Raw genomic sequence first — 26,742 nt, forward strand, 5'->3', positions numbered from 1 at the left:
TTCAGCAAAAGTGTTTATTTTTTAGCCCAGAGAAGACAAATTGGCAACAGTAACAGATAGCATTTATTCAAGTATTCAGGAGAAGAACCAGCTCTGCCTGGTTTCAAAAAGGAGCTATAAATCTCCTAGAGAAGCTTCAAAAGCGTCTTCCACACAACAGTGTGGCAGGAGAGTTTTACAAGAAAATACATTGCATATGAAGACTGTTGAAGCCCTTAGCTGTATCAGAAGCTGGTGGGCAAAATGTCATGGCTATCCTCCACAAGGTTGCTGCTGAACTAGAGATCCTGCCTTTCAGTTCCAGTGAAAGGCTCCATAAAGCCCTTATTGCACATACACCCAAATCTTGTAATGCAACCTCAGAGATTTGTCAAAAATAAATCCACAGGACTGATGACTATCATGGGGCTCTCCCAAAAGCCAGGCAACCAGCACCAGGCAATCCCTCCATGGGCCACAATTTACTCTAAGGAAAGATTAATGGGGGGAAAGATGCTTTTACTGTCATTTACAAGAGCTTGCCGAAACATCTTCTACAGCAAGCTCTAGCTCCAGCCCAAGGAATCCCACTGGGAGTTATTTATATTAAACAGCAAAGATTCAATCCCCAGCTATTAAAGCCTGGCATTCCCATCTCTTGCCCCAACCACCAAGGCCTTTGGAAAGTTCCCAGGAGCATCCTAATAAGACAAGTGTGGTTGTGCCCATAGTCCTTTGCTGACAGTACAGGCTGTTGCCACTTCCAAAGTCTTTGGTGTCTCCACAGGCACAGAAGGTGTTTGAGGCAGCTCCAATCAACTGGTATTTTTGCTAGTGGAAGGCAAGTGGGTGGTGTAGCAGTGTGTACAAATGCGGACTGGCTTCAGCTGCTTGAAGTGGGGCAGAGGTGCCAAGTGTGACGAGCAGCGAGAGCAGAAGATCTGGGGAGGAAATAAGATTGTGCGTCAAATAGAGCCGAGGGCCATGTGGTACTGCAAGCCCCGCTTCACATGGAAGAGATGTGGTTGCTCTAATCCTTTGGCCAAGAAACAATAAAAAAACATGATTGACCCAATAGAGGTCCCAACAGGGCCTTGGATTGCAGGCTTGTTCAATTATTGCAACCTCTCCCCATTCCTCCCATCTGGAGAGGCCATCCTTTCAGGCACAACCTTTACTCACAATATTTTTTAAAGGCATCTTTCCAGGGGAGAATGTAAGCCAGTCTTGCCCAACCAGGGACCCCCTATATGCTTTGAACTACAACTTCCCTCATTCCTGACTACTGGGCCATGCTGGCTGGGGCTTATGGGGTTGCAGCCCAAAAGATATGGAGGACACCAAGCCCAAGCCCTGGCCCACGACAAGATACGCTATAGTTAAAGTGTTCACAGGCATGGTCTGCCTGGTGCTTTTGCAGCTGCTGCTGCTTCCACTAGAATGAAAGTCCCAGGAGGTCCTTATTTAGCCCCATCGCCTACCTTGCCACAACTTCGGCAGTGGTGCCGTCGGCGAAGAAAGGTGAAAGGCACACGGCAAGCCATGCAGTGGCTGCAAGTGCTGTCTGGCACCCAGTCTGGTGGTGCTAAGGCATCTGGAAAAGAATAGAAGAGGAGTTGGGGACATGGCCACATGTCTTCTAAAGTCTGTCAGAGCCATAAAACTTCCCCCAGCTAAAATGTGTTAAGAGAACTCCAATTACAGAGAGATATATGTTTATTCAGTGACAAAGCAGAAAGTAGTTCACAAGGAGTCACGAGTTATCTCCCCAGGCACAAAGCCTCAGGAAAAGCCATGGGGCTCTAGAGTGGGGCACGGTTTGGACAACACAGCCCCTAAAATGTAAGGCAAGAGGGGGACTGTGCAGGATCTTTTGCTTACTGCAAATCAAAGAGCAAAATTCCTTTTGTCAGCAAGGCCAGCCCAGGGTCCCTGCCTGTGCATAATAAATCCTTGAACATGGGATAAACCATTCTTGAAGGCTTGGCAGAGAGAGAGAGAAGCTCAGACCAAATTCCCCAGGACAATAGAGATGCTCAGGAAGAGGCCTGTTTCACATTCTGGGCTCTCACCTTCTCTCCCAGTGCCTCCCCGGCTTCTGGAGCAGAGAGCACAGTCTGCCAGCTGAGAAGCTGTTGGTAGCACATGGACCTCCACCTCTGAAAAGGAAAAAAGAAAAGCTATAAGCATGCAAGTTGCTACTGCTCCAGGGAAAAGGCATCTGTGCTAGGGCAAAGATACAACTGGCATAGACACCTCAGCTGTATGTTCCCATAAATGTTCCATTCATTATCCTTAAAAAAGGGGTCCAACTACATGTTACGAGGGAGACACATAATCAGACATACCCAACTTTGTTTTAAAGTGGGGAGGGAGAAAGAGGGATGATGATGCCTAAGCACCAGCCACAATGTGGTGCTTGGAGTGTGTGTTTTCTATGCTTATATGAAGAACTAAAAAGTACTCCATGTTCTTCACCTCAATTTGTACCCCCATGCTCACTGGTCTAATGCACAACTGAAAGACGAAGGGGCAGGAACCTGGATTGAGCAAAGTCACACTGCAATTAGCAGCAATCCTTTGAGGAAAGAGAATGTTTTATTGGGCTTAGAGCAAGCGTGTCATTAACAAACTCAGTTCCAGAGACACAGTACCAACATGTAGCTAAAGGAGCCCTGCTCTCATTCTGAGGTCCATTAGCCAACAGAAGTAATTAGCACAAGATAAAATATTATTTTCAGTTGTGGTGCCGAAAATGAAATTACTTCTCAACAGACATTCATTTGGTTGCCTCTTTGCCCCCAAACCCTTAAGAGTGTTCTATTGATTATGGTAGGCTTTCCCCCTAGTGCAGCCTCTGATGAAGTTTTTTCTTTGTGGTTGCTGATACAGTTTCCACTACGCAGTTTTTGCTGCTGTTATTATTTTGCTTTTATTTTGTTTGTGAATTCTGTGATTATTATTTTTTGTAAGCCACCTCAAGTCTGATTTTAGGAGAGAGAGATAAGATATGTATGTTGAGATAAATAAATAGAAAATAATGAAACAGCCCCAGAGTCCTTGAAATTTAAGTAGGATTGATTTAAGTATTACAAACAGCCAGCCCCAATCTGGTGCCTGCTGGTCCAGTAAGTTTTGGAATACAATTCCCATCTGTGACCATTAGTCATACTAATTTGGAAGACCTTAGGTTGGGGAAGGCTGCATGACAGTATAAATGACTCAGTATGTGTCACTAACATGACTGCCCAGCACTTTTAGTGGAGCAGCATTACATGTCCATGCCATACCTAGCTTCTGCACATGCAAACACTAAGGAAATGCTATGAAACCATGCACGAGTCAAGGAGTGTCACTCACGGCCAGTGTCTGTCACCTCCTGTTCCTCTGCCCGGGATGTCACAATTTTAAATACAGTCTTCAGGATGGCACGCAGATCACTTGCAAAGTTGGTTTGGAGCTGGTCTGCCACTCCTACCCAAACACAACACAGCAATTTGAGTAATATCCATTGCACAATGACACAAGGGCAAGAGATAAACATGTAGATTTTAGCCAACTAACACAAAAGTCCTTCCTTAGAGGGAAACAGTAGTCAACAAGCTTCTAACCAAGCAATTCTTTCCATTTCAATTCTGAACCAACGGGATACTATTTTTTCACTACTCTCCTGCCGAAGAGACTAATTCTCAATTTAGGTGCTAAACCTTCAGGATTAAGGGTAGGCAAGAGAGTTCATGCAGTATCTGAGCTGAACCAAAACTTACAGTTCAAAATCCTTAGGCAACATGGGGGCAATACTTGGCTGCTTTACAGGCAAGTTCTTGGGCTTCTTAGCTAATGTGTGTGAAGCACTTTCAGCTGAGTCATGCAAAATTTAAGTACTTGCCCCAATGAATATATATTTTATTAAAATGGATGCTATTCCCTAATCATGTAATACAATAGCTGCCATCTTCTGAGCTATTTTTAATGGCATGTGGAACAACTTGTTCTAACTTGCCATCATATCCAGATCGGGATATTACAGCTTGTAGTCACTGTGATGCTTAACTAAGGAGTCGTCAACCTTTTGTGTGCTAGGCGGTACATTTGGAATTTTGAGAATTCTGCCACGAGCAGCGGTCACAAAATGGCTGTTGTGAGCGGAGGGGAATGCCGCAAAATAGCTGTCACAGCTAAAAGATAAGGAGAGGCGGGAGTTCAAAGTGGTGTGGGCAAGCCCCTCCATCAGCCATCCTATCAGTGTCACAGGAGGAAGCCACTTAACATTAGCTACTGCTCGGGCAGAGAAGGTCTTTGCACCTCTCCTCTGTTCAGAACAGATGGGAGTATGGGCTTCCACTGTTGGCTTCCAAGGAAATGTGGGCATGTTAAAGGGGGAGTGTTGAAGAGGAACTGGGCAGGAAAAGCAAACAATCTCTTGTCAGTTGTGGATTTTTGAAGGGATGCTTTACCAAGACATTTTGCATGTAGCATAAGCAATACTGGTGGGGACTTTTAATCTCAAGCCCTGCTCCTCCTAAAAGCTTATTTGATTCTAGAAAACCAACTGCTTCCTGCCAGGATCTCTTCCACAACAGGGTAACAAGAAGCTTGTTTGGAGGTATGATCAGGTACGCTGTTCTTCCACTTGGACATATCTGTTCCTTTCCAAAATCTTGACCAGCAGGAATGGTCAGGAATAGTAGGAATACATTCCAAACATAGGGAACACTTGTTCACTTGTCCAGTTTGTCCAAATCAGGGAATCTACAGAGGCTTGTCTGCATATATATTAAAAACTCCCTTCTGCTGCCAACCATACACCTGCCAGCCAATGCCCCAGTTGCATTATGGGATATTGGCTGATGGAGACCTCCCTTATCCAGCAAAAACAGGGTACTCACCAGAGATGCAGACAAACAGTGTGTGGATCATGTCCTCTGTAGTGGTATAACGGGCTCGCAGTTCTGCCCAACGAGCCGTCTGTGGAGCTTGTGTGGTCACTCCTGCCTTGGTGCTACCAGACCCCTGCCCACGCTGCCTGTTAAGAAGAGAACAAGCAGCATTAGAATGGGTATTAAGGGGTTACTCTCTCACCTTCTGCACTCCTGTTCTTTCAAAGTTCTCCCTCCCCCCCCCTCAAAAAACAACCACCCAAAGGCATCATCTTCCCTAAATATATGAATGCCAGGTAAGCAAATGCCAAGGGAAGGATAAGCAATATATACAGTAAATGTTCCCACATGAGCTTTGGGTCAGGTAAGATTTTTGCACCCCTTCTTTCCGTTTCCAAGAGACAATAGCCACTGACTCCTCAAACGCTGAAACAGGTAGTGCTCTGACAGGGTTTGTCAACTACCTTGGTTCTCTCCGAAAACATTTGAAAACCAAGGCGTGGCTTTTGATTGGCTACAGGAGCTCCCTGCACTCAATGGGAAGTTGTGTCGGACGTTCGGCTTCCAAAAAACGTTCTCAAACCGAAACACTTACTTCCAGACTTGAAGCCTTCAGGAGCCAAAACATTCAAATCACAAGGTGTCAGAGAACCAAGGTACGACTGTACTGCCACCTAGCTGCAAAGTTTCAATTACTCCTTTACCTCTCATGTAGTCCACACTCTGCTCAAAACCTACAAGCACTCCTGATTCCTGCAGAAGTACTGATGAAACCTTTCCATGGTCTTGATGCTGTCATGGATAACACTTTTAGTGGCTTCCACATTAAGGATTTACTGTGGAAGAGCCATGCCTTGTTAGCTCACTTTTACAGAGCACCTACATGACACTGTCAACAAAACAAACCCACCCTTCTTATGCTTTCCCTGTTTAGCTTTGTTTCCCCCAGAACTTAAAAAAAAACAAACAAAACAGAAATCCAACTTTATTTTTACTCGACAGAAAAGCTACAAAATTTCCTCAGGTGTATAGTATAGATGGCCTATCGCGCTGCTATTCTGATTTGATTGCTCTAGCCACCCTTCTTATGCTTTCTCTGTTTAGCTTTGTTTCCCCCAGAACTTAAAAAAACAAAACAAAACAGAAATCCAACTTTATTTTTACTCGACAGAAAAGCTACAAAATTTCCTCAGGTGTATAGTATAGATGGCCTATCGCGCTGCTATTCTGATTTGATTGCTCTAGCCATTTCCTAGATTGTGTTCTAGCATTTCCTTCTCTACGGTATGTCTCTCTCTCTCTAGGAAAATAAAAAAATTCCTTCCAGTAGCACCTTAAAGACCAACTAAGTTAGTTCTTGGTATGAGCTTTCGTGTGCATGCACACTTCTTCAGATACATACATAAGTGTGCATACACTTCTTCAGTGTATCTGAAGAAGTGTGCATGCACACGAAAGCTCATACCAAGAACTAACTTAGTTGGTCTTTAAGGTGCTACTGGAAGGAATTTTTTTATTTTGACTATGGCAGACCAACACGGCTACCTATCTGTCTCTCTAGGAATCAGCTCAATCACTTTAACCCTCCTCTTTCCAAAAATATTATTGTCATTATATCAGTCTCCCCACACCACACCTAAATTGTGATCCAGGGTGGTGGTGCACAATCATGATCTGGTGCGCACTAAAGCGGAACACAGCAATTAATCTTTTCCACACGGACAATGGGCCCAATGAAATCAGCATACAATCTCAGATTCCAATATTTTGGGCTGAGGGCGGGTGGGTGAAGAGAAGTGGTTCTTGGTCATACCTTGGGACAGCCGAGACACGTGGTGTCGCAGCACCTCGGAAGTCAGGAGAATCTATATCCTTGAAGGGCTGTGAATCTGTAGTGCTCTCATTCAGTACACGCTTCTCCAACATGTAAAGTTCTTCCTTGGACAACACACGCAGCAAATCCCTATAAGGGAGAAGGCTCATAAAGGAGGCATCTAGGAAAACAAGACACTGAAATTGCCCTAAAGGAACAGACTGGATAACCCAGCTCTCACGCAGTACCCTGGAAGGAAGGTCAGATCTACTCTCGTTATGGTAGGGCTTCAGTGCAATGTGGAAACCAAGCTCGCAAAAAGGAGCTCATGCCCGACACACCATGTGCAAATGCATATAATTTGTACCCCCTAATGAGGCAACCTGCTGCTGCATCTCTCCCCCAGCATGCACACAAACTCTGATCATGTATCCAGAACATCTTGCTTCATCCTCTGTTAACTGCATGTCTGCTTGCAGGAGAAGGACACCAGTAACATTTATGCAATAATTTCCATTTAACTGAGGGTTGATCAAACATCAGCAAAGTTATGTGGTAGAATACTTCTTGGATTGCGCAGCTTCAGACTGCAGGGTGGCAGGGATTGCATTTTTCAAATGAGCTATATTAGCCCTTCCCGTGACTGCACTAAAGCACCGCAGCCAGGTGATTTTGCTGAACACGTAGCTTGGGTTCTTAACACAAACCCCTCCACAAAGACCCAGACTCTTCTTAAGCTGGTGAAGTTCCAGTTGAGTTCCTGTGCAACAGCTGCTTTTATAGACACTCACCTGATTTTTCTAAGCAAGACGTAAAAGGGGCTAAAGACTCTGGATATCTCCTCAGGCCTCCGCTCCAAATTGAGGGGTCCATCTGGGTAGATCAGAAGACCACTGTGTACGGGGCAAAGAAATAAAACAAAACACACAGGGAGGATTGGATTTCCTGATCTACTGCTGCTATGTATGTTTTTCCTAATACATTAATTATTATTGGAGGTGGGGGGGGTCTTTCCCAAAATGCGAGAACTTTCAAAATAATAATGGGGAAAGATTAATGGGAATTGCTCTTTCCTCATCGTTTGGGCAGAGAATTCTCAAAATGAAAGCTGGGACACTGCAGTAAACCTTGTCCAAGTTTCCTCTTTTAATTTCTTTTCCAAGATAGCAAAATTTCCCTAACTTTAAATTACTTTTTCGGTTAGTTACCAGATGTGCATTATTCAGCTCTGATGCCACTGCTCTGCCTATATTTTGTGCCCGCCACTCTCTAAATTCCTACTAGCAGCTATGTTTCCCAAGGAGCTTTCAGTGTGTTACCCACTCAAAAGTAGCACAGCCACTTACTGCTGAGATGGGGACATAGTGCTGTACTTTGAAGAACCACCATGAGTGGAATTTGACAAGGCAAAAACTGGTGGGAAAGGGCCACTTGCAAATAACTGTGCTGGTACCTCAGGCAGTAGCTGCCCCAATCAGGATCTAAAGGAGCAACAGCTGGCTTTGGGAAAGTCATCCCACCTCTAAAGTAGTCACACACACTAAGAATAGGCAGGGAGGATGGCCATTTGGAGAGAGGGACAGTCCGAAAGTTTTAAATACAGCACAAGCAAGCAATCTTCCCAACTGCATGAGCCAGAGCAGTGGTGGGCAACTTTTGGGGGTGTCACATCCTCCCTACCACCATGAAGACACACATGAGAGACGGGGAGAGGAACATGTTTGGACTGCCAAGATGCCATTGCACACTGTTCTGCTGCCCAGAAGATTGGCAAGAGCCGAGGAACTTATAGATGTGTAGCTGATTTATGTACCATGAAGGAAGAGGTAAAATGAGAGACCTCCTTTTAGACAAATGTGACTTGCCCCAGTTTCTTCGGTTAAGAATGCACACCTGGTCTTGCCAGCTTCGACAGCTATAATTGCCAGATTGGACATTCCACATGTCTCGAGTTTATCGAGCTACCAGCCTCTATACCCAACCAAAATATGACAGGTAAAACCACATACCTGATAATGGCCAGGCGGGGAATGGTGAACATCAGCTGCGGTTCATACCCATCAATCGTCTCCTGAGTCAAGTAGCCAAGTTTCAGAGCTCTAGATGAGTGAGGGAGAGAAGGGGCAGGAAATGAGGAAGGAAGGCGTGGGCAGAAGTCAAAATCCCCAGTCCAAGTAGATAATTATCCTAGACCTCACTTGAGCCAAACTTCCCACATCAAAAAGGAGCATTGGCTGGTGTGCGTCATAAGGTTTTGTAAAGACCCATCTTTGTGCCCAGGTTTTCTCTGATCCATAAAACAAGACCCTGCTTATTATGCTTTAATCTCTTGATTTTTTTAAACATGTTTTTATTCTACTGCTTTGTTGGTTCTGGAAAATGATTGTATTTTTAAAAAATGATACTGTTTGTATTTTATGCTGTATGTTTCCAAGAAATATAAAAAACATGAAGCAGATTATAAATACATCTAAACAAATAAAATAAAAATAATAAAATAAAATGAACGTTCATTCTATTGGAGAGGTAGATAGTGCTTGCCCAAGGATCTTTCCAAGCCACAGAGCGCAAAATCCTCACCTAGCCACAGTTTCACAGAAGAGCACAACAATCTCCTGCTGCCTATAGATTTCTTCGGGCGACTTCACCGAGACTAAAGATGACACGTAACTGGAAAAGAGAAACAAGCTTTGAAACCCAGCTTAGCCACCACTCTCAGCACCTACCTTGCACACAAGCCCAAGACATAGCCCTAATTTTCTGGTCTCCCTTTGCAACTCACAATTTGGCAGCATAAACTTCAGAAGGTAGCAGTGGTCTTTTTCCAGAGATTCCCCTTGCTGCCCAGTCACTACTTTTATTGGTTCTGGCCAAGTTGTTTTTAGCATCTTTTCGTTTTCGTATTTAAAAAGTAGCTGTTAGACGTTTCCTCCTCTTCTGCCCACATTGAACCACTTTCTGCTCCTTAGCTTAATCCACTGCATTGCCTCAAAAGGTCAGCCTATGGACATGCCCAATTCCTTAAAGTGAAATAATGTACACATAACATGAACACCATTGTTGAAATATCTGCAATGGCTGCCCATCTATTACTGAAACAAGCTTAAGGTCCTTGTGATAACTCACAAAGCCCCAAACAACTTAGGTCCAGGGCACATTTGGGACCACCTAAACCCTTATATCCCAACCCTTATATCACTGAGATCACCTGCAGGAGTATTGCTGCTTGTTCCCCCATATTGGTGACACACATTTGACATCAACACAAAAGAGAGACTTTAGTGTGATCTGCCTAGTCCTGTGGAATGCTCTGCCAGCACCTTCTGTTTCAACCTTTAAATGCCTGCTGAAAACTTTTATTCCACCAGGCTTATGCAGACAATTCAGAATACATATTTCCGTAACGGTCAGTTGATGCTCTCTGATTTTAATTTTTTAATGAGTTTTTCTTATGTATCAATATTATTGTACACTGCCTTGAACCTTTGCATGATAGAATGGTATATAAATATTAGTTATAAAGAGAAAAATAGTCAGAATGTAATAACCCTACTGGATCAGCCTGGAGACCTATCTAGTTATACAGCTGCCAATCAGATGCCTCTGAGAAGCAGGTTTGCTCAGCACCCACCTCAGCTCAAACTCAGCAAAGAGCATATCAAAACGAATCAATGCCCTGCGGATAGGCTCTGAATAGGGTCCAGGTTGGTTGAGGCTTTGTTCCCGGAGTACCGTCCGCACCAACTCCAAGCTGCACAGCAGATCCTTGGCCAGAGGTCGCAGCCGTATCCCATCTGCTTCGTCCACATCAATGTAGGTGCGTGCCATCAAACACTGGAGGGAAGAAGAGTTTGAATTTGGATTTGATATCCCGCTTTATCACTACCCGTAGGAGTCTCAAAGCGGCTAACATTCTCCTTTCCCTTCCTCCCCCACAACAAACACTCTGTGAGGTGAGTGAGGCTGAGAGACTTCAGAGAAGTGTGATTAGCCCAAGGTCACCCAGCAGTTGCAGGTGGAGGAGCGGGGAAGCGAACCTGGTTCACCAGATTATGAGTCTACCGCTCATAACCACTACACCACACAGGAAGGAATAGTGACAGCTCAGGAACACTCCGTGTCCTTTGACTGCCTCTCCCGCCATATCACACAAGCTATCTCAGGGCTGGGATGAGCCCCCCAGCAACTGCCAAACCCTAACTCTAGGAACGGAACCACATTACATCCCAATGAAGCAAGCAAAATTCCCAAGCGCACAGCAATCATCTACTCAGGTGAGCCAGAGAAATCGCAGCTAAAGGAATCCAGGCTGTGAGTAACGAAAGAGGAAAAGGAGAAGATGATGACACTAGATGCACAAGACGTTAGGAGTTTCCACTATTCCAGCTGTTCATGTTTGTAGCCTAAAATGGAGCTGTACTCAAGAACAGAACATACAAAGAGTGGTTGAATGTTCTAGTCCACCAAATCAGGTGGGACAGTGGTTGCGGCTGATAACCAGAAGTTTGGTGGTTTGAGCCCACCCAAGGATGGCTAGGGGCTGGATTCCTGCATTGCATAGGGTTGGACCAAATGCCCCCCCCCCCATGGTCCCATACAACTCTACAGCTCAATGATTGCATGAAATCCCTCCCACACGGCTCACCTCAGCAGCAAACAGCATGTGGTTTCGGAGATTGTCCACGAGGAGGTCTTCGGGGAATTTGATGACATAGTCACGGCCATGACGCTCCTTGGGGATACACTCATCCATAATTCGCTCTATGATGGACAGCAGTTCGGTCTAGGAGAATGGGTAGAGTGGTTGTTACCTTCAACACAAGGACTTTCTGGAGACACCAAATGAGCTGACAAGGCAGGAAGCCAGGTCTTCCCAGAAAATTACTGATGGGCCAGGGTAGATTTTGGCATTTCCATTGCCAAACATCTCAGCCAGAAATGGAACTCAGCGGTGAGGATTTAGCAAGACAAAACACACTGTTCTGTATTCTGTGTTGATCAGAAGAGGTGAAAATTGGGGGAGAGGGGGACCTCAGACTGCAGCCGCTCCATATTCCAAGAGTGTCCCACTTTTTTTTTCCTGCCACAGGAAATTTACTCCTAAAATAGGAGGAGGAAATCATTTTCCGTTAAAAAACAACAATAGCCAACCCCAAAAGCACACAAGCACTGAGGGAGCACTACACTCTGGATGATTGCAGTGTATAATCTCCATCTTGATCCTTGCCAGTCAGAGGCATGCCATTCGCACTGCTCCACTGAAGCAGCCAGGGACTGTAGACCATGTACTTTGGAAAGAATCTCCAAAGGAGGGTGCAATGAGATCAATGCGGGTCTTGCCATCTCCTAACTGGAGTATATCTGCATTTAAAGTGAAAAGATGAATAGGAAGGGGAAGCAAAATCCCTCGCTGAACTTCCCCGTTGGAAATCTCTTATTTTGAGTTGTGTGCTGGCTTTCCCCCCAGCCAAGGTTGATTTTGGTCATGGAGTTTCCCCAAGCAAACAGCTAGAAATGTGTCTGTCTCTGTGTGTGTGTGTGTGTCAGCTACTGCCACCTATCAGAACTGTGCTTTGAAGTGCCACCCTCCCTCCCCTTCTGATCATCATGTCTCGTTTGGCCCTTAAAGAGACTGCCTTACCTGACTAAGGTGCAGCTGATTTAATAGAACCAGGTATTGCTGAGGATCTGTCTCTACATCCAGACAGTTGATCTCCGTCACCACTTGGGTCACTCGCTCATCGGCATAGAAGAACTGTGACAGTAATCTCGGATCGGAGCGCTGAATAGAGATAAGAAAGCATGGTTTATTCACAGCTCATCCCTATGAGGCAATGCTGGTACTCATGAACAGAAGTTGCGGTAGTAAACTGGTTTCTGAACGATACCATTTCAGACTGCAGGTGGGGGAAATTACATGACTGAATGTGCTTCACTGCAAGGGGAGGGGGAGAGTTCCCTCTGTGCAGAAAACTAGATGATGTTGATGATGATGGTGATGGTGATACCCCTACCATCTGACTGGGTTGCTACAAATTTTAAATGGGATCACCCATCTTGGCTGCTTCTGATGAAACTGTGATTCTAAAGGGGGTGCTGAAGCTTCTCAATCCCTTATGTTCTTTCAGACGGCATGTGAAAGGCTAAGCTAGGCAGAGTGGAAATCTGTGTAGGCTAATTACTGAAGTCCAGGAAACTTATTTGCAGGACTGTCCTTCAGATCAATGCCATGCAATTGCATACTCTGCCAAACAGAAACCGGCAAAGGCAACAGTAACATGCCCAAGATTATCCCCGCTCAAACGCAGCCTCGTCAGCACATTTGAGTAAATTAACCTTGGGACCAAGCCAGAAGTCTCAAGCTATTGCTTTGAAGCTGCTAGAGACAAGCAACTTGTGCTAAACAGAAGTGCCTCTGCATTTGCCTCCCCCTTTTTGACAATTTAGAAAGGGAGAGGGAGACTTTGGCTAAAGGCCTTTCAGCAGAGGCTGGACAGGGATGCTTCAGCTGCACCCTGCATTGAGCAGGGGGCTGGATTACTTGACTTCAAAGCTCCCTTTCAACTCATCAGAACATCAGAAGAGCCTGCTGGATCATCTAGTCAGGGAGCCAGTGGCCCATCTAGTCCGGCATCCTGTTCCCACACTGGCCAGCCAGATGCCTGTGGGAAAGATGCAATCAGGATCCAAGTACAAGAGCACTCTTCCCTCCTGCCGTTTCCAGCAACTGGTCTTCAGAAGCATTGCTGATTCTGACTAGGGAGGCAGAGTATAGCCATCATGGCTAGTAGCCCTTGACAGCCTTGTCCTCCATGAATTTGTCCAATCTTCCTTCAAAGCCATCCAAAGTTGGTGGCCGTCAACACCTCCTGCCAGAGTAAATGCCATTTTTTAATTATGCATTGTCATTGTATGTATAAGAACTTTTATGCTGTTCTAGCTCCATGCCATGTGCAAAATAATTTATTTATTTATGTATTTTTATTAAAGATTTTCTTGGTTTACAAAAGTATGTGCAATGTCTCTCTCTCCCCCCCCCCCAGTAACATTTTTTACAGATCAGTTTCATTTGCTGAGACATTAGGAAGAAAAGGGGGAAAGAGGTGGCGGGGGGGGGGGAGAGATGAGTGGGGTTGGGTGGCGAGGTTTCTATTTTACTTAATATATATGGGGCTTTGTGTCAGCATCGCTTGTGCAGGTTCTCTGCTATTCCCATGTGCAAATTTATAAGCTTTTATTATGTTATCTCTCTCTCACACACCTTTTCTCTAACCCAAATGCGGCAACCTTTCCTCTTAAGGAGTTGCTCCACCCCCCACCCCCCGATCATTATGGTTGCCCTTTTCTGAAATAAAAAATCCTCCTTCTATGACTGAATCACTGTGCAGGCTGTCCTAACTGTCCACCCCTGGCTCCACTGAGTGGGAGGATTACTAACGGGTCACATTCAAAGGCTCATGATCTCCACCTTTGTGACAAACAGGATAATGACAGAGTTTGGAAAGGTTTCCCAAAGCCCCTCAAGTCACGAGCAAGCATCTTTCTCTGTCTACTTCCGGCATATAATGAAAGAGGCTTGTGCCTGAGCAAGTCCATGTCACAAATGAACCTTCAGGGAAGGGTGAGGTACGGTGGATCAATTGCTTATTGCTGCTGCTGTTATATTCCTATAGAAAATACATTGGCCTGTTCTAAGATTATTTTCTAATGTTGGCTTTCAGTTTATGCACTTCTGTCTTGGGATCCTCAGGCCTATTAATATGATACATAAATAAATAAAAATAGATAGTAGGTAATTGGGAACCACTGCTCTAGATGACTTAAGTACTGCAGACCCCCTGTTTTTCAAAAGTCGAGCCGTGAACCCCCTACTTTTGAAAATGTTGCTATCTCTATGGTAGTTTTTGTTATGTGAATGGTGCCACAGATCCCCTGGGATCCGCGGGTTATCAATTGGGAACCACTGATTTAGAGAAGTGTCACGGCACTGCCACTTGGCTGCTTTTGACTAACCCAACTACTCTGGAACTGCCACCCTTTAAGCATGTACAGAAACTAGTTCATGAACTGAACCCAGCTCAGGCCTTCAGACTGATCCAGGGGGAGACAGAATGCCAAGGACAGACCATTTATTGACAGTCAGAAACTGGCATGATGCTGTGGTTAGATTTTCCACTCTGTAAATGAGGCAGCACACACCTATGCATATACAGAGCTGGGCTCACGGATTACCAAGTGATGGAGTTCTCTGTAAGGATCTTCACCCCCAGTGGAAACAAAAGCCATGCCAGGACACAAAAGCTAGGATAGGGGAGGGGGCCAAAGGACTGTAGGAGTAGATTATCTGTCAGAATCTCTCTATCACCAGAACCAGGCAATCACAGCCAACAGGCCAGCCAACCAACTTCTCTGCTCATGAAAGAGTTATGTGGGCACTTGGAGAGAGGGTCTCACCCAGCAACAGTTAAAAAAATAAAGCTCACATCCTCAGAGTACAACAAGCCAGTTCAGTGGCATTTAACAACAGAACCTTTTCTGCAGTAACTCCCCGGCTAGAGAATTTTGCCTGGTGCCTTACATGTGGTCTTTTAAACACCAAGTAAGGACCTTCTCCCCCCACCCTGGCTTTTCAGTTTTTAAAACATGGTTGAGCACTTTCTAGACCTTGTTGCTGGTTTTATTTGGCTGCTATTTCTGATTTTATGTTCATATTACATTGTTATATTTTATGGGTTTGGAATATTGTAAACCACAAAGAGAACTTTGTGTTGATGGGTGGTATAAAAACCCTGCCAATCAGGGGGTGGGGAAGACCTTTGGACCTCCAGAAGTTGCTCCCATCAGCCTTGTCAAGTATGCTTGATAGCCAGGGATGATGGGAGTTGCAGTTCAGCAACAGCTGGAGGGTGATAGGTTCCCCACACCTGCTGAAATTCTTTTTTTTTTGTTTTAATTACACTTTCTTGCAAGTTGCATGCCACTTTCCTCCAGCCCCACCCTCCTGTGCAAAACCAATAGTGAAACATTAGCTGTTGCACACCCACCACAGAAAGGCTATCTTCTGCCCCACAGTGCAATGCTGTACAACTGACAAAGGATGAAGGCATTCCTCATGATGGTATCCTTCAGAATGGCCACCATTCCTTACCATTCACCATGCCAGCTAGGGCTAGTTGGAGTTGTCGTCCCAAACATCTTGGAGGGACTCTAGTTGGGAAAGACTGTTCTAGAGATAACATTAAAACCACTGGATTTTTTAAAAGTTCTTTTTTCTCTGGAAAGGTCTTCAGAGGTTGCCATGCAGGTATATTAGCAAACTTGTTCACCACGAATCTCCTTTTGTGTCTCCAATCTGTTGTTGTTGTTGTGGTGGTGTGGTGGTTGGCATTTGACACAAACAAATACTGCACGGCCAGATGGGAAAGGCCATAAGAAACCAATTTCAAGCTGGGTCAGAGATTCTCATAAACAGGTGTGACGTGGAAACGCTCCCAAACAGCTGACTCTGTGCAGTGGCTTTTGTGCAGAGTTAACACAAGATGAAATCATGCAGCCATCTCAGGATGTGCACAGCCTTGCGGCATGAAGTCATATACACACACCTCTCTCAGGTATGCTGGGAGGGCAGGAAGCTCTCACAAAGAAGACGTTAATCTCAGGAGCACAAACATCGCTATGCTGCACCTCCACCAATCACACCGTCAGCTGCCTCCACCCAAGTCAAGCCATAATTTGCTGGTGAAGCAGCTAAGGCATAGCAGTTTGCACCAAGAACCAGAAAAATAGCACGTTCTGAAGCGGGTGGGGGAGATATGAGCCAGCCCTGATTGGGCACCCATTAGGATTCTTACACAGATTTTTCTTCCTGAGACCCTAGCTAGGCCTGCCATTAGCTCACTTGGTGCCTCAGTTCCTCAAAAGCTGCAAGGTTTTGGTGATCAGAAACTGAGCTCCAAAAACCACTGTTTCTGTCATTGGAAGGAATAATTTTCTGGGCCAAATCCTCCAGTTGAGGAACAACGGAAGGCAGAAGCAGCTGCCATGCCCCAAGAGGAATGACACCTTCACAATACTGCCCAGCAGAGCTTCTCTGAGAGGTGTGTGGCATCCAGCCAGGCCAGCAATACGTATGTTGAAAACCTTTGGAGGCCTGCAAAAACTTGTTTGCAAAGCATTATTAAAATACCTCTGATCGGCATCAACTTAGATGCTGCGTTGACCACAGGGCCCATGACTATGTTCAGAGCACTGTCAATTCAGGTGCTTGGCAGGACTTGCTCTACCTGCCGTTTGTTCCATTCTTGCCCCTCCTCTACCTCATTAGATCAGGCAGGAGTGGGCTGACTGACTGGGTTCAGGGGAAGTGCCTCTTTGTGAGAGATGGCGGTTGCTTCTGAAAAGGTTTCTCTGAACTCTTGATGATTAAGCTGGTCACATACATACGAGTAGGTGGTTGTTATGCAACCCCAAACACTCTCGGATGACCTCAATTTTCCAGTTTAATTACTGTTTGGTTTCCAGTCTGGTTTTGGAAAGGAAAGTGCTTTGGTGACCCTGATGGGTGACCTATACCAGGAGGACAGGAAGAGACCTTGCCCCCTATAGGCCTGTTTTCCCCACTGCCTCTGCTGCTTCTGGCTGCATGGATGAGCAGCACAGGGGGGACTGAGGGTGATGCGTGTGCGAGGTTTCAACCTCTGCTCCTTGTGAACTCTCTCCCCAGCTGCTGATCTGGTCTGTGGAAAACAGCTGAGGAGCAGAGAAGAGGAGGCATGGCTGCAGGATCCTACTGCTGACAGCTTGCTGGGTTTTCATACTGAGAGAGGTGAGCCCTTGTGCATGTGAATGGGGAATGTCATGCAGGTTTGGCCTCATTCACTGCAGCCAGAAGTCGCCCCGGAGGTAAAGTGGCCCCTAGGCTGAAAGCAAATCCTCACCCCTGCTATACAGCAGTGTTCTTCAAGGACTGCTTGCTCCCACATGAACATGTATGCATGCATGCAGAGATGACCTTGTATTAATAGCCTGTTTCTTCCCAGCTCAGTTATGGATGTATCTTGATTTAATAACTATTTGTTGTTTGCTCATTTTAAACATAATATGTTAAAACTATTACTTTTACTGTGAGTTCCTCCATGAAACTGTGGGAGGTTGGAGAGCATATTTAAAGTGTATGAATGAATGAATGAATGAATGAATGAATGAATAAATAAGAAAGGCAAATAAAGAGGATTTCTTCCCCTCCCCTGATCTTTCTGGATCTCTCTTGGCCAAGACTTACTCCAAATCCACTGCCTTTTTACCATCAAAATGTAAGTCACAGAATAATGCAGCAGTTTAGGACTTCTCCAGAGATTACTACTGTCTGGTGGTCAGCTCTGCTTCTCTCTTTGACCACCAATCCCTCTAGTTGGAGCTCATCTCAACCGCAGGACAGACACACCCATAGTCTGTTTCGCCAAGCACTGGACTTGCAGTGACCTGTACAACCAGACCATCAATTTTAGCCAACACAGTATCTTCCCAGTCACCCACAGAATCTCTTCTTCTTCATACATCGTCCTACTTCCTGTGCCAGTCACAGAAATGGGTGAGGGCATGACACAAGGAAAGTTGGTTGTCCTGGCTATGAAAGCTTGGAGAAAACCCAGCAGCATTAATCATCTCTTTCTCTCGCCACCTCCAATACTGAACCACCAAGAGACAGAATTCAAATGCATGATCAGCAGGTTCCGAGTAACAAGAATTACTTGAGTTCAACAACAAAGGAAAACTATGGGAAGGAGATAATGAATCAAACCTTATGTAATATGCAAAATGCTGAAAATTGTATTATGTGCCAACATGGCTCAATGGTATAGCACATACTCTGCATACAAAAAGTCCCAGATTCCAATCTCTGGCATCTCCAGTCAGGGTTGAGAAAGACCTGTGCTTAAAACCTTGGGAAGTCAGTACGTAGGCCATGTGCAGGGTGGGGCTAATCCTATGGCCCTCCCAATGTTGTTGGTCTACAACTCTTATTACCCCTAACCATTGGTCATGCTGGCTGGAGCTGATGGCAAGTAGATCCAACAACATCTGGAGGGCCACAGTTTGGCCCAGGATTGTCTACACCAGGGCTGAATAGAGAACCAATGGTCTGTGTCACAGCGTAAAGCAGTTCCTACATACCTATGGATCAGCAAGACTCATATGGATAACAGCAGTACCATGGGCAATTCATTACCAGAGTAATTAGGGTGAAAATCCAACACCCCCCCCCCAAATTCAATAGGACTCACTTCTAAATAGACTTGGTTAGGATTGCATTATAAATTACATGTTTATTCCACAGTAGCAACTGGACCATATTGTGTTTGCAAACACCAAGCACATTAATGGAAGACATGGCGGAAGACTTAAAAACCAGTGTGAAGGCAGACGTGCTTAGCAATATGTGAGTAATCTTTCTTCCATGCAAACATCACAATGACAACCTGTTTTCTCTTCCTGATGGATTTATACTAGACATAAATATACAGGCTTGTTTTATTCAAAATAAGTTGTATCCAAGTAGTCTGTTCGGACAACACCTACAGATAATTATTACCAAATCTTGAAATACTGGAGAAAAGCCAAGAGACACTCGTGCCAATGTTTGAAGAGGACAAGAGAAAGGGCAAGGATTACTATAACGTAATTATTTAGCCCAGTGCCAATCCAATGAAAAAGCAATCAAGGGAGCCAAATGATTTCAAAGAGCAAAAAGATCAGATCAATGTTTTGCAGGGAAAGGGTTCTTGTTAAACAAACCCTATTTTAACCTTTTGCTGATATTACAGGTTTAATTGTAAAATGATACCAAGTTAAATGGCCTTGCTAGAACATCTGGAAGATATTGGCTCCCGAGGTTTTTACTGAAGCCCAAGCTAATGAAATGCTGTCTCTTTGGAATGGGCTTATAGCTCCAACCTAGAAGTGAAGCTGCGAGCTTCTGGGTAATGATGCTCCACAACACCCAAACTCCCTCCCCCAAGTTCTCTGTAAATAGCATTGGACTCTGATGCCACCTCTTATGTTGCACTGAGCTTTGGAACAGAGAGAGCCTTCTCTGACCACTGATCTGTCTAGCTGCAGCTCATCACAATCACAAGATCAACACACTCGTCGGTGGTTTCAACACAAAACCTTTCTCTACTCTCCGCCCTCAAGTCCTCTGGTATGGGCAGAAAACTTGAGAGGGCTGGAGGTGGTTCTCTTGTTTCATGTTCAGCTTTGGAGTAGGCAGAAGCCACACGAATCGTTTAACACTACTTCAACCTGTTCCGGAAACCAACTTGCTATGAGACAACACCCCCTTATACCTCTCCTTAAAGTGTTTTGTATGAGCACAAGATTTTGAGAAGGCTTTGCGGTGACCACAAGTAACGTCTGGCTAATGAGCAAAGCAAATACTTGTGGGACCCTGTAAACAGGACATTGTGATGCACCGCCATATTGACTAGTAACAGACAGGCAATCGGCTCCACAAGATCTGTGCAACCCACAGAGTATGCAGTCAGGATAGCAGAAAGTGGTGTTGATCGACTATTAAAAGAGAGAGAGAGAGAGAGAGAGAGAGATGTATGCTTAAGACATTTGACTTAAAAGTACATAGGAAGTTGCCTTATATTAAGCCAGACCATCTGTCCATGTTGTCTACACTGATTGGCAGTGGTTCTCCAAGGTTTCAGACGGGAGGCATTTCCAGCCCAACATGGAAACACCAGGGATTGAACCTGGGACCTTCTGTGTGCAAATTGAGGAGAAGCAAAGAGTTATGTGGGGCAAGAAAGAATTTGTGGCTAACCAATAAAGGTGGCTGACAGCTTTAAGGAGGAAATCACTATCAAAAGATAGTGTTCCTAGAAAAATCATCAGTTCAGGGTCCAGCTTCCTGTTAATTTTAAAAGACATACCAAATGCAGCATTAAAATCATTAGTGAGGAAGTCTTCAGACTACACTAATTACAGCCTGATTCTCTCCGCTGTGATCATATGTTAAAATAATATTCCATAGTTGTTTACTTATTATGTATTCATTAATTCACACCCAGCTCCATATCTTCTGATCCCATTTCCTGTTGTATTTGCAGCGATTTTCTGTCCTATTTTTTTTCAAATAAATTCCTTCCATACTTTTCCCATTCTTTTCCCAAGAAAAGCTTTAATAAAACCTAATTTTTTAAAAGTACCGTATTTTTCTCTCCACAACACTCACTTTTTTTGTCCTAGAAAGTAAGGGAAAATGTCTGTGCGTGTTATGGAGCGAATGCCTATGGGTGGCGGGGGAATCTGCTGCAGTCGTGAGCAGAGGATCCATGGTTCCCCTTCCTTCCCTCCTCCGTGGCTCGCTTTGAAACAGCAAAGTGGGAGAGGAGCCGCTTACACAGGTGTAAGCGGCTCCTGTCTGGTTGGCTGCTTTAAATCAACTGTGCTCTTTGTCCCTCTCTCCTCCCCACTCAGCTCGCTAAATAGCAGCAAAGCTTTTCAGCATTTTCATTTTCAGCTGGGGAGGAGGGAGAGAAGCAGAGCCTGCTTGTTTTAAAGGAGCAAAGCGGGAGAGGAGAGGAGCCTTCTTCCCTTATACCCCTCTTCTGCATTATTAGCAGCATCCTTCTCCACACACCCCACGCGTGTTCCTTCTCCCCTTAAACCCCTCTCCTGCATTATTAGCAGCATCCTTCTCCACACACCCCACACGTGCTCCTTGTCCCTCGAGTGCTTTTCCTTCCCTCCCCACTTAAAATGTGGTTACAAAGCACGGATCCACATGGATCCTCAGGATTCTTGAACTGGGTCACCCCAAATTCACCATCAGATCACATAGCATGTCCATAGCTACGCCTGCACCAAAAAAACCACACACACACACACACACACACACACACTGTTTCATGGGGCTGCAATGGCGCAAAAACTTGGTTACAAAGCATGGATCCACATGGATCCTCAGGATTTTTGCATTGGGCTACTCCAAACTCACCATCAGATCAGATGTCTGTGGCCACAGCATGAACCACAAAAATCATACATCCACTGTTTCGTTTAGAATAATTTTTTTCTTGTTTTCCTCCTCTAAAAACTACGTGTGTGTTATGGTCAGGTGCGTGTTATGGAGCGAAAAATACAGTAATGGAGCGAAAAATACAGTAATCTGATTGTATGCAGATTCAGAAGCCTCATTATGTTCAACAGGACTTGCTCTCAGGTGAGTGAGTATAGCGTTACAGATTTGCAGCAATGTGGCAAGTTAATGCAAGGAAACCTTAGCAAATAATGAATATTCTGTGTATGTAACTGACTGGGCTTCTTCTACAATATAAGGGCAAGAAATCCAACACATAGAATTGTAGAGTTGGAAGGGACCCTAAGATTAAGAATTTCGTGTTCTATGGACTGAGCTATCTGCTATCAACAGCCAAATCCAAGTGGCTACAAAAGGAGACGCTGCTTTTTAGGACACCCTAAAATAAAGTTGTGATATTTATTTACATTGTTGATAGCATGTTTGAGTCATCTGCTCCTTCTGGGGCTCCTATACTAAAAGTACATTTTGCATTAGCATGCAATGGGCCATGGTGAGCCACCTGGGCTCCCTCTCCAGGGATGCTTAAACACAGAGTTAGTTTTCAACAACAGTTCTGCAGTTATCAGCTATCATGGCATATCCAGGTAGGCTATTAGAACTGCTCTCTTAAAGCACAGGTAGGTAGCCCATAGCTCCCGTCCCCCAGCAACTCTATGTGGCTGTTCAGGACAAAAAATGTTGCCTATCCCTGAACTACAGAGCTGCGCAAGGATCAACAAGATGCAAGCTTTATCTTTCGAACCAGGGGAGTTCAACTGTCACTCACAAGTGACAATTATGCCCCACTTGTTATTCCCCCTCACACACCCCGTTTTGCAATGTGACAAATTAATGGAAGGAAACACGCTCCTTTTCAAAATGCCAGCAATACGCTGTTCCCTAAATTCTATTAAGACAGATTGGTCAAGGATAGACATACGTAACAGATGTTGAATAAACTGGCCTGTGGCCTTCACATTCACTGTCCGCAGAGTTGAACAAATAAATATGACCCCACCACGAGAGAATCAGAGTTCTCTTGGCTCTCCCGCAGCTGACAAGCAGGTGAACTGAAGCTTCTCTGTAATGCTACAAAGAAGTCAACAAATGACCACACACACAAAGTCTTTATACCGATTTGCCTTTTCATCAATTCTTTATGATACATTTTTCATTCACTCTTGAGAATGTGGATAAGGGCAAGCAAGAGGGGGTGATTCATTGCTGTTTAGGGAAAAAAAGTTGAACAATAATAAAAAGTTACCTAATGTGATTATGAAATATCTGAAAAGGAACAGAAAAGCAATAATAGGATTCATGAGCAACTATTGTCACTGGTAAGCAGCTAACTGCTATTTTTGGTTCCTTCTGGATAAACAACCAACAATAAAAAAAACAAGAACTGGATTTTCAAGAGTTCATAGCTACTGGATGTATGAGTCTTGCCAGCCACAGGAATGTTCTCTTTCAAAAAAAATTCCCAAACAATCAGTTTTTTTTCATACATGAGCAGTTGGATCACAAAAATGTTTGTTTGTTTGTTTGTTTGTTTTAACTATGGCTTAGTTCTTACCAATGTGTTAACATGCATCTGGACTGGAACACATCATGACTGAATGTTCCTCACCAAAAATAAAAATCCCTGCATATAGAAAACTAAGAATTCAGTGTGATGGCTAGTTTTCTATGTGAAATGTGTGTGTTTTTTTCCCCAAGTTGAGGAACATTCACAGCATAATTCTATGCATATCTACTCAGGTGTAAGTCTCACTGAATTCAATGGAACTTACTCCCAGGTAAGGGTGTACACAGGAATATAGTAAGGGCAAAATGGCTTTTTAAAAATAAATATGTCCTTCAATCTCAGCCCCAGGAATTGAACAGCATGGCCTTAAAATCAGCTTCATATTACAATGGTATCTCGGGTTAAGAACTTAATTCGTTCTGGAGGTCCATTCTTAACCTGAAACTGTTCTTAACCTGAAGCACCACTTTAGCTAATGGGGCCTCCTGCTGCTGCCATGCTGCTGGAGCACGATTTCTGTTCTCATCCTGAAGCAAAGTTATTAACCAGAGGTAATATTTCTGGGTTAGCGGAGTCTGTAACCTGAAGCGTATGTAACCCGAGGTACCACATAACCCGAGGTACCACCATAAGAGGAAACTAAGCACCTTCTACTAAAAGCAAGACCTACAGGTTTTCTCTTCTCAATGCTTAGATTTGAACCCATATGCACTATATTCTTTGTACGTCAACATTGTTGCAACATTTGTTTATTTCACAATATTTATATCCCACTTGACTGTAATAAAACCTCAAAGCAATTTACAACACACTGTACTGTTCATAGAGTATGACGAATGGATCAGATAGTCCTTTCACCTACCTAGTTTAGTATGCAATTTCTGACTTTAAGTGTCAAAAAATTAAAAAAATAAACCCATGAAGTATATAAAATAGTCCCTTCCTTTCTCCCTAAAACATGCCAGTCACTTGACCCCCACATTAGAGGGTGGATTAATTCCCAAAGTAGCCTTCACACCTATTCCCCAAATCTGCTAGCATTTTATTATTCCAGGTCCAAGTAATCTAGTCTCACACATAACTGTCAAAATCCATTTGAATGCTGCTCTGCTTTAGGCCTCAAACAAGTTCTGAGGCAGAGAATTCCACAACACATTTTTACTTTTATCAGCAAATTGTAGGTTGTAATCCGTACCCCTTTGCTCCTATTGCCAATTATTGTTTTGCTTATATAAAATAACTCTCTCAATCATAAAGTGGGTTTTTTAGCTCTGCCCCTAAAACCTTGATGGAGAAACAGTGACTTTTTCCTTCCTAGAATACAAGGTGGTTTAGAAAATTAAAGCTCATCCAGAACAGTAAGTTTAGTGTCAACCAGCAATTTCAGCTGAGCTATCTAGCACACAACATAAACCTAGGTTTATTCGCTAGAGTAGAGCTAGCAACCCCGGTTCTGTTTACTAATTACACCTTGGTATATGCTTGGCTGAGTGAAATATGAGTCAAACAAGTCAGCAGGAAGTCAACCCCCTGCCAGCCAATAGATGACACCGATCCCTGTAGAGCCAGTTGCATCCACCCACAAACTTCAGTTTCACCCTTGCAAAGAAGTGATGGCACAACACCTATTTACACACAAACCTCAGGCTTTCAGTTCCATCCACAACTGGCCCAGATCTCCCTCTCCTAAACAAGTGGTATGGGGCAGCTGTTTTTGGCCACAAGGTCTGGCCTAAAAGCTCCCTCCCCCATGGACTAAAATAAAGTGAGACTAAAATACTTTGATTTTAGCATAGGGTTTGGCTGACTCCTAAAACCTGCTATCAGTTACCACACAGCTGGTTTTTCACTGCACTTATTGGTCTGTTTTGGCTTTAATCTCTCCTGTTGCTGGCTGTTTTGAGCAGTTTTTTAATGTGTTAGAAAGGCAGGAGATGAGTGTTTTCAACAATACATACCTTGATCTGTCACATACACCCTTTCCTTTACCCATATGAAATGTATGGCTCCATTATGGTAGTCACGGACCTGGGTGAAAACTCTAGAAGAAATCCTTAGAGCAAACCTAACCAGTACAGAGATGCTTTTTTGCTGTGGGGGATCTTCTAGTGCCACTACTGGCAGAAGGTGACAGACAGGAAAAAAGTAGAACATCACAAACCCACATGCTTACCCTGGAGCTTAGAAACAGCATGCCATCTACGGTACAGAAGAAGGTGAATTATTTGAAGAGCTGACACACAGGTGGAGCAAATTTGATTTGTTGCTTGGTTCGGGGAGGACCCAAAGCAATGGGTTCAAGTTACAAGGAAGGGGATTTCTCAACTAAACATTAGGAAGAAGTGCTTGATGGTATGAGCAGTACTCTAGCAGAACAGGCGGCTTTAAAAGGTGGTGGGCTTTCCTAATGAGGTGTTTAAGCAGAGGCTGAATGAAGGGTGCTATTTAACTGGATTTCCTGCTTGGGAAGGGGTTGGACTAGATATCAGAGATCCCCTCTTGCAAGACTGGGATTCTAGGAAAGTTGAGAAAGAAGCCATCCCGCACCACAGAGCTCTTGAAGCCACTGAAGGGAGCAAGGTCTCCACACCTCTAAGGTCTTAAGGCTCCAGGTTTACCAGCAGGCGAGAGGACAAAGTGGCGGTAGACGAATGAAGAAACAAAGACAAAGGCGTACACAAAGACACACCTGTGTACACTTATGTCATTCCCGAAGAGCTACAACATCAAATATACTCGGCAAATCACTACCACGCATTGAAACTCTCATTTCACCCCCCAAGCGGGCATTGGAAGGGGGGAGCTCATTCTTGACACCATTTTACCACCCGGGTTGTGAAGGCAGCTGGGAGAGGGGCGTTTTAAGAAGTTGGAGGCAAACTCAGCTGTAATCCTCGACCCTGATTTGGCAGCCTCCGCGTGATCAGGATCGCTGCCGCGAAAGACAAGCAACTCCCGAGAAGTCCGAATTCAAGTCCGGATTCCCTTCCGAGCCTTAGAGCGAAAAGCGAGGTGGGTCGCGGACGGGACGCGCGGGGAGCGAAGACCGAGGCGCGAGAAGCCCCCCCCCCCCCGCGAAACATGCCGAGAAGAGAAAAAGGAGCCCTCACCGGGCCTAGCCCAGAGACAGCGAGAAAGAAACCGAGCGCGAGCCCGTCGGGGAGCCCGTCCCGGGCTGGGAAGAGCCCCTTCTCGGAGCCCCCCCCCTCCTCACCTTGGGTCTATGCAGCCACCTGCGGACGGCGGCGGGCAGCATGGCTCGAGCTCGGTGCGCGGCGGCGTCGGTGGGCGAAAGCGCTCTGGCTCCCGCAGACACACCTGAGCCGTCTGCGCTCCGCCGCCTCCGCCTGGGGCTGCCCTTTGGCGCCTCCCCGGGGCGGGTCGAGGCGGAGCTTCGGGCTCCAGGAGCGGGACATGGGAGCACCCGCACGCCTTTATCCCCGCCCTGCTCCGG

The 26,742-nt window shown here is 44.9% G+C and overlaps 1 protein-coding gene across 1 annotated transcript; it reads right to left on the bottom strand.

Moving 5' to 3' along the window:
• Positions 1–26,742, bottom strand: ZFYVE28 (zinc finger FYVE-type containing 28). Its single transcript, XM_082213294.1, has 13 exons — positions 26,503–26,742; positions 12,314–12,454; positions 11,318–11,455; positions 10,304–10,506; positions 9,253–9,342; positions 8,682–8,771; positions 7,464–7,565; positions 6,673–6,822; positions 4,869–5,005; positions 3,340–3,453; positions 2,052–2,138; positions 1,461–1,573; positions 1–920 (listed from the first exon to the last, which is right to left on the bottom strand). The coding sequence occupies exons 1-13, from the start codon at positions 26,542–26,544 to the stop codon at positions 795–797; spliced, it is 1,533 nt and encodes a 510-aa protein (XP_082069420.1). The 5' UTR covers positions 26,545–26,742; the 3' UTR covers positions 1–794.

This window comes from Podarcis vaucheri (genome assembly GCF_965113315.1).
Source record: "Podarcis vaucheri genome assembly, chromosome: 2".
Lineage (NCBI taxonomy): Eukaryota > Metazoa > Chordata > Lepidosauria > Squamata > Lacertidae > Podarcis > Podarcis vaucheri.

Bases quoted from the DNA above. Each gene is read 5' to 3' on its own strand.
- ZFYVE28 (XM_082213294.1), bottom strand. From the start codon at position 26,544: ATGCTGCCCGCCGCCGTCCGCAGGTGGCTGCATAGACCCAAG. The intron at 11,456-12,313 runs GTAAGGCAGTCT...CCATTCTCCTAG, and splicing joins ATCAGCTGCACCTTAGTCAG to ACCGAACTGCTGTCCATCAT. The intron at 10,507-11,317 runs GTGAGCCGTGTG...TCTTCCCTCCAG, and splicing joins ACATGCTGTTTGCTGCTGAG to TGTTTGATGGCACGCACCTA.